At 40.9% G+C, this 8,136-nt stretch overlaps 1 protein-coding gene and 1 long non-coding RNA gene across 6 annotated transcripts; both read right to left on the minus strand.

Annotated features, from left to right (window-relative positions):
• Positions 1 to 502: 502 nt before the first annotated feature.
• LOC120681977 (DNA polymerase epsilon catalytic subunit A-like) lies at positions 503 to 7,717 on the minus strand. 5 transcript variants are annotated; one of them, XM_039963673.1, is made up of 10 exons: positions 7,370 to 7,715; positions 6,144 to 6,262; positions 5,923 to 6,064; positions 5,755 to 5,849; positions 2,890 to 2,995; positions 2,725 to 2,804; positions 2,460 to 2,636; positions 1,879 to 1,963; positions 1,704 to 1,784; positions 503 to 758 (listed from the first exon to the last, which is right to left on the minus strand). In XM_039963673.1, exons 2-10 carry the CDS (start codon positions 6,155 to 6,157, stop codon positions 735 to 737), a joined length of 804 nt encoding a protein of 267 aa, XP_039819607.1. In that variant the 5' UTR covers positions 6,158 to 6,262; positions 7,370 to 7,715; the 3' UTR covers positions 503 to 734. The 5 variants fall into 5 exon arrangements, with proteins under 5 accessions (XP_039819607.1, XP_039819606.1, XP_039819608.1 ...); XM_039963672.1 differs by lacking the exon at positions 503 to 758 and having other exon boundaries at positions 1,458 to 1,784; positions 7,370 to 7,717; XM_039963677.1 differs by lacking the exon at positions 503 to 758 and having other exon boundaries at positions 1,767 to 1,805; positions 7,370 to 7,711.
• On the minus strand, positions 3,224 to 4,743 carry LOC120681978. The gene is made up of 3 exons (XR_005678155.1): positions 4,713 to 4,743; positions 3,889 to 4,397; positions 3,224 to 3,696 (listed from the first exon to the last, which is right to left on the minus strand). It is a non-coding gene; the product is annotated as an uncharacterized LOC120681978 (long non-coding RNA).
• Positions 7,718 to 8,136: the final 419 nt, after the last annotated feature.

The raw sequence follows: 8,136 nt of genomic DNA on the forward strand, positions 1-8,136 counted from the left end.
CGGTAGTGGTGGATCTGTGTACAACCCACAATCCTACAAAGTCTGAGCTGCGACCAGAGACGCCATCAGTCGGATATTTGCAGGCGCTGATGAAGAAGCAGACGCTTGAGACGAAGCAGAAGATGATGCGCCAAGCTAGACAAAATAAAGGGTTGCGCCTGCAATGAAGAACACAAAGTCTTCATCTCTACTGCTAAAAACACACCCTCTATCATTGGAGATGGTAAGACCAGTGTTGAGACAACCATAATTAAGCTGGTAATGGTTGAACTGATGTTGTCTCAGAAGATGTGACCTCAGTAATATCGAGGTGAATCCTTGATTACATATAGGTCACGCAAGTCTTTTGTACGGGCACGTCCTCTGATGATCACTATACTGTGGTGCAGGTATATCTTGAGCACATCCCTCAAAAGTGCAAACAAACATACCAGTTGAAATGATATTATCGAGATTACATGCTCAATAAACATCATGTTTGAAGTGATTCTCGTAATATTTTGTGCATGTACAACAAAGTAGACATCGACAGCTTTCTTCCATAGAAAATGTTTTGTCGCACTGATAAAAAATAAAAATGAAAAAGAAAACAATGTCAATAGAAAGACAAAACTAGAATGCTAAGAGAAAAATGATTGGCGAAGTAAAAAGAAATTATAACTGAAAAAGCCCCATCAGATAGGGCTGCTCCACATTGATCGCAGTTGAAATAAAGCTTCGCTACACCGTGACCTCTAGACATGACTGTGTGGTGTGGCCTGCAAAACGTGATCTGACCCAATTCATTATATGCAAATTATAGATGTACATAAAGAAAGACGCTAACACCATTAAAAATTTAGATTTTGCCTAAGAAAAATAAGAGTGAAAGGTAAGAAGAATATTTAACTGAACTCACCTGCGCTTTCCTAGTTTGGTGTTCTATAACTAGAGAAATGGGAGCGGGGGCGAGAGCGAGGGGAGTGGGAGTGAGAGCGAGAGCGAGAGGAGCGGGTGAGTTATAATGCAGCATCTGGTTCAGACCGCGCAAAAGAAAAGGAGAAGAGACGGGGATACGAACAAAAATTCTGGCCCTGACCGGAGCACATCTGGTTCAGCTAGTACCAACAGTGGCGTACTTTACCCTACCACGTGGGAGCAGGAACATGCATGCACCATTGAGCCGCATGCCATCCGCCTGCCAGAATCGGAGAGGAGGCGGGGAATCCATCTGCAACGTCACATCCGGTCTGGTGCTGGCCATCAGACCATTGGCTCATTTAACGTGTCCGAAAGTCTAATGTGGTATGGTATTTTTTTTAAATCAAATTCAACTATGCGACAGAAATTATACCGCCATGTGTAATTAGGAGTTTGTTGAATTAATCATGTTACTTGTATTTGTTCAATTAACTCTGTTACTTGTTGATAAATATTTTATAAGAAACAATAATGGTAATGCATGGTGAAGTTGATAGCGCCGTTAAATAAATGGTGATTTTCTTACCTCTAAAGACCACAAAATTCCTGATTTTCTATACTTCTTTTGGAATTAAATATAACTAAAGGAAAAAACTTATTTTCCTCATCTTTATATGTAAATATCATTAACTCTTCAGCCATTAATATTTTTTTAAACTGTAGCAAACTTAACATTTATGTAAAAGAGAATGTGAAACTTCATGAAGGAAGAAGGGAAACAGTAATAACATCAAAATACTCACCTTGTAAGGTCCATCGACCTCAAATTCAATGGAACACTCACTGTGTGTTGTATATAGCTTATATACTGGGTCTTTCAGCGTCTAGTAGAACAAAGAAACCAACTAATTAATGACATTATGATAGTTGATGAGAAGAATACAGAACTTGCAGAAGAACAAGACATGTATTTCTTACTTGATATTGATCATTAGTGTTATTTCTCGCAACATCAACATTAAGCATGACACAGGGATAAGATACTGTTAGCTTCTTCGCAGCTCTGAAATATCACCAATAAGTGTTAAATTGATAACGAGTAGTCAAAGTTGTGCCTTGGAGAAAATCTGCACAGTAAACAAAGGCAACTACTTTGGGAAAGAGGTCATAATAATTGTTCAGTTCTAAGATGCAACAAATTCTTCTTCTGGAATTATGCTGAGGAAAGAGGTCATAACAATTGTTCAGTTCTAAGATGCAACAAATTCTTCTTCTGGAATTATGCTGATGTTATGCTTAAATCGCTTCCTGATAACCTAATGCCTCAACTCACTGATCAATTTACAAAAGAAGCAGCGCATGGTCAAAGGTTAGAAACCACAAGGATGAAAAGGCAATCAAGAAAGCACTACACTCAACTTAGGCAATCCGCAATCATAGAAATATCTGGGACATACTATACAGTCTTGAATTAGCTACAGAAGCCATATAAAAGTTTCATAATATTATGATAAAACAGCTTGATTTAAAATTAATTTTGATTGCTCTACTTTACTCACTCTGTCTTAAAAGTAAAGTTCTCTGGAAAAGAACCAGGCAAAACACACCAAATGCCATCTGTATCCAGTTCCAGTGGCCTTCCAATTTTTTCTACAAGTAACCGAGCATTTTGGATAATCTTCGCACCAGTATATGTAACTACCCCAGCCATTTCCATAGAGTACCATCTTGCTCCCCTAAATCACAACTGATACGTCATTATTACATAGCTAATATTCTACAAGAAGACAAATGAAAACCATGTTGTAATTAAATTTTACGTACTTGCGCATGACATATCCATAAAATGAATTCAATATGCACTTGTGAGCAAGTTGCAAAGAATCATATAGAACAACCATGTCCTGCAAAAGACAAGTGGGAGAAGGAAAACAGATAAGATGCCTGAAACATAAACAAGGTCTTATGATGTATTGTGCATAATTGAACCTGCGCTTCCTGAATTTTCATAGAATTTCCACTGGATTTAGCTTCTGCCAATTTTCCTTTCCATGTTTTGTTAAGACCTTTGTATTCATATCTTCTATCACGAAAGCTGGAATTATCAAATTAACACTACTCCAGCGCCCCCCATCACCGCCGGTTCGAAATGAGCATCACCGCCGGTTTGGGGGGCGTTGGATTTAAGTCGTTGGTGATAGGAGGGGTCATCACCGCCGGTTCATAAACCGTTGGTGATGAGTGCTCATCACCGCTGGTTTGTGGATGGAACCGGCGGTGAAGGCCATTTTCCCATCAAAAAAAATATATTCATATAATAATATTGCACCATTTGTACATCATATATAATATATGATTATAGCAGCAAAATTCAATCACATGAGCTCATACATCGAGATTAAATGAAAGAGTTCATACATTAAAATTAAAACAAAGAGTTCATACATTAAGCCTAGTTTTGAGCCTCTCTCTGTAGCAAACTTAATAACAAGCTGCCCATTACGGGCACTTGATATGATTGTAGAAATTAACAATGTGACTTATTACATGGAAATTGGACAGAACATACAAGACTTCAAATTTCAGAATACAAGTAAGATACCTAGGTTTTGATCGAGCATCTATAAGTTGATGTGTCTGGGTCTTGATGTATTAGTTGCAATGGAATGTGCAGAAAGAGTTTAGGGAGTCGCAAAGAAAAACAATAAGCAGGTTTGGGACCCTTTCAACACTGACCTGATCATGGCTTCAAATAAGATGGGTCTGCAACTTTGCTTCAAATGTGAATGGACCAACCTGGAGAAATATATGGAGGTTATGTATACTGAAAATTGGGATTAAATGGCCATATGGGAAGAGCTGCTAATCATATCTGTATTGAATTAAGACTCCATAGCTCAAGAGAAGTATCAAAGACTCTTGCTGTGTGGTTGCAACTTACAATTGAATTACTTCCAAAAGAAACAGGAGAAAAATAAAATAAATTACCGATTGACCCTGGTAAACTTTCTCAATTGCTTCACCAGAAGCACTGGCCTTTAAGATGGCATCACTGGAGGCGCTTGATTCAACATCATACACAGAAGCACGCCATTGAGGCAAACCTCCATCTAGCACCCAAACTTTATCATGGCAAGAACTTTGTAATCATGAATGAACAAAATAAGATCCGCATCTCGTTTCGACCACTGCTCATTTGGTCTACAACTATCGCATGAGAATATATGAATAATGCTTTCAAAATCAGATAGTGAACCATTGGAAGAGAGACAAATTTATAGAACAAAGTGTATCTTGTAAATAAACCCCATTGTTATAGCTAAATCTCTGCAAATAACCAATAACCCTGCTGGGTTTATCCCATAATGTCAACCATGCCTGGTAATTTTCCCTTAGAAGCAACTTTCAATTATATTTTGAGCACCACCTGTATACACATGAGGTCAGCATCAAAACTCTTGAGTTCTGTTAGAATAGCTTTGGATCGAGATTTCCACCTATTTTGCAAACATGAAAGAGAAACATAAGTCAGGGGCAGGAAAAAGAACCCCAACCTAAGCCCACACCCACCAAGATAGGCAGAATATTTACAAAAGTTTGATCAAGTTTGCTGGGGCATCATTCATGGCACCAAATTCATGTATATTTCAGTATCATTTTGTTCCACTTATGAAGCATAGTTCAAGCATATTTTCATTCCTTCCTTTGTCAGACACCATGATTATGCAGCATTTTATTGGAATCATATGTACCATGATTGTATGGAAAAATCCAACACAACAGTACAAACAGCTAGTCACTCAAGAGCTTACTTGAGGCACGCAGATGAAGAATGCGGGAAAAATAAATTATTAACATAAACCTGCAAAGCAGAGCAAATTATTAGGCGCGAATGGCAACGCACCAGCATCAATCTAAGCCCAAAAGCTAAGCAACATCAGCAAATTATAAATGTGGTTTGTTGGCAAATGGAACCATCAGCTCAGGCACAGCAGAGTGTGAGGGGAGCGAGCTTCTCTCCAGGAGCTGCTGGCGGCGGTGCGGCGCAAGGCGTCGGGCGACGGCCGCGCGGCGTAGGACGACCGGCAGCGCGCGCGGCCCAGCGAGGCGCAGGACGGCGGGCGGCGCCTGGACGGCGGGCGGCGGCGTGTGGCCGGGCGTGGCCAGACACATCAACTTATAGATGCTCCCCATCGCCGCCACGCTGCGCAGCACCGCGCGCCGTCGCATCCGCATCCTGCGCAGCACGGGAGGAGAGGCAGGGACGGGATCCATGCGCCGCGCGGGACAGGAGGAGAGGAGGGGGCCCGTGGAGGAAGAAGGAAGAGATGGGGAGGGGATGGCCGGAGGGGAGGGGCGGAGGAGACGGGAAAGGGGTTGGGGGTAATTTTGTACTGTATTGGCTCATCACCGTCGGTTCGTAACACGAACCGTTGGTGATGCTTAATATCACCGCCGGTTTGTGTTACAAACCGGCGGTGATGCACTCGCAAGCCATCACCAACGGTTTCGTACCACGAACCGGCGGTGATAGGCAACATCACTACCGGTTCCAACAACCACTACGGCCACCTGCTCTGGACCCGGTGGTGATACCTCATCACCGCCGGTTCGTGTTGAACCGGCAGTGATAGCCCGTTTGCGATGACCAATTCTCTAGTAGTGTAAGGAATATTTTAGAGCATGCCATCTAAATCATCCGTAGCAAAATAGAAAATGCTATGCATAGTCAGGGAGAGAGAGAACTGCAGTTTGATACATGAAAACCTAGAATGTAGACAGACTGAAAACCAATGTTATCTCTATGCTATCAAAATTAAAAAGGAATGTGAATATAGTAAGCATTGGACTGACCTTCGTACTGTGTCTACATAGAATGAATTTTCACGCATGCATATTCCAGCTTCTCTAACTTCTGTAATTGGTTTATCAACTACTCTTTTGTGTGCCTGCATTATGACATAAGGAAATTCACCTAAGGCTCACCAAAAGAGAATTTATCCATGAGTTTAAAAACAGTACCTTTTGGCAATATTTCTTTAAACAATCCTTTAGTTTAAGTAAATGTTCAGGTTTTGAGAGGTCAATAAAAGGCTTTGAAGATGCGATACCACCAGATTGAATCAGCTCTGACTCAATTTGCCTCTTTATGTGATAATAGTCACTACAAAACATAATAGACATAATAGCATTAGATCAGAAAATTCATCAAATTTCAGATTACATAAATTTGTAGAACGTACTTCTTTTTTGCCATGTAGGTCTCTCCTCGCTAGACCCATTCAAGCTTTCTGAGGCAATTTTTGCCAGGACGATTGAAATCTAATGCTGTGCAGTCCACATCTGTAACTATAGATGGTGGCTGCAATCAAGAAGCAGAAAAAAGTTCATTTGATTGACATAAGCATGTCAACACATAATATGATGGTACAACTTAGAAGATAGAAGAAATTAAATCGCCTCATGGAATAGATTAATTGATTCAAAGAGGCCTTAGTTGTCCCTATAGCAGTTATCAACTTCCATCAATACTTGCACTGTTACACATGCAATCTACTGAGTTGCCTGTTGAAATATGACCACATGCCCAGCATTTCCTGACAGCTTAAGCTTTGGGCAAATTGGTTTGTGTGCAAAACTCAGTATAATTATTGGAGATGAAGGTATTGAGTAAAATGCGCACAGATGTTTGTTTTATCCAATATTAAAAAAAATTGGCACAAGGTTAACTAGGCAAGGCATGCACTTGTGGCCCTGGCACCCCTTGCGCTGAAGCAACCTTGTCAACTTGTCGTTGACAGCAGTGTGTAATATCTAGATTAGATTAGATTAGATTAGATTAGATGCTAAGAGTCCTGAAATGAGTGCTTTGCCTACATTCACCTAACAACTAAAGTTAGTGCGTGATTTTTTTTTATAGAAGTTAGTGCATGAAAATTAATAGTGCTTGATGAATTTTTGGCAATGCAGCAGTTTAAACACTCCCTCACTTCTTTGTATTGTCTATATAACCCAGAATGACGCCTCAGTAAAACAACACTCAATGGACCATGGACATGAAGCATACAATCCTTTCAAACAGCTAAATAGCCAGAAACTACGGCGAGGAAAGCTAGGCCATGTATCTCACCAGATCACGCTCCTTTTAACTTCTTATATGACCACATCTGATATAAATCACTCAGAGGATACCAGGAAACTCACCACAACAGGAATGAATGTGTTTAGATTAATGTCTGGTGGAACTTTAAATGTTCAGTAGCTGTTTTGATAATAATGTCACTTTATGTTAGTTTATGCGTAGTAAATAGGAGCATCTTTGTAATCGTTCCTTTGTATATGCTCTCGGCAATCTCAAAAACAAAAATCTATTGACCTACTGGTTCTACAAACTAGGTTATACTTACACAGAATCAGAATGCATACAAATATAACATTAGACATATTATACTAAAGTACAAGGGAATACCTGGAGTCTATTTGTTAAAATGATATTTGGATACATTGCAGCAACATCAAGATGATAAATAAGAGGGCGCTCTTCACGTATTGGGTGATCTCGCAATGAAACAAGCTGTGAATTTGACAAAACAAAAAAGGTCACACAAGCTTCATTTAGGGACCTACTATGGTAGTGACGGGTGATGCAGAATTAGAGTTCGATTCCGAAGAGAGTGTGAAAAATGGCTATCATATCCAAGAAAGACAGCTGGCGTAGACCAAAATTTGATTTATTTCTCACATGTAGAAAGAATTAGGTGATCCAAAACGTAAAAAGAAAAGGAAAGAAAAGAACAGATGGAAGAAAGAAAAAAAATTGAAACGTCCAACAAGTATAGTCAGGCCACACGGAGAGAGACAATGCCACCAATGGGAGCTCAAAAGAAAGAAACGACGAAGCAAGCATAAAAAACGAGGAAAAGGAACGCGAGGCGTGGCGGGTGCAGGCCATGGTCGGCAACGTCCTCCGCTTTCGCGTGTCAAGGCGAGGTGACAAGGCGTGCAGAGATTGTCATGCGCGCGAGCAAGCGGGGCCGCAGGGTGCTTGATGGCCTGGGGGTGCTACGAGACCGGACGGCGGTTTAATGCAACGGCGACGGTGAGCGAGCAGGTGGCGTGCGAGGAAGGTGTGGCGGGGGCAGGCCATGCCTGGTCGGCGACGTCCTCGGCTTTGGCGCGTCAATGGAAATTTTCTTCATCACGTGAACACAATTGCCCTTCAGCTTGATTCTGATT

The sequence above is a fragment of the Panicum virgatum genome, chromosome 7N (genome assembly GCF_016808335.1).
Source record: "Panicum virgatum strain AP13 chromosome 7N, P.virgatum_v5, whole genome shotgun sequence".
NCBI classification, from domain to species: domain Eukaryota; kingdom Viridiplantae; phylum Streptophyta; class Magnoliopsida; order Poales; family Poaceae; genus Panicum; species Panicum virgatum.

Bases quoted from the DNA above. Each gene is read 5' to 3' on its own strand.
- LOC120681977 (XM_039963672.1), bottom strand. The intron at 2,996-5,754 runs GTCAGTCCAATG...TGATAATTCCAG, and splicing joins TATGTAGACACAGTACGAAG to CTTTCGTGATAGAAGATATG. The intron at 1,964-2,459 runs GTGAGTAAAGTA...GTGATATTTCAG, and splicing joins AACTTTACTTTTAAGACAGA to AGCTGCGAAGAAGCTAACAG.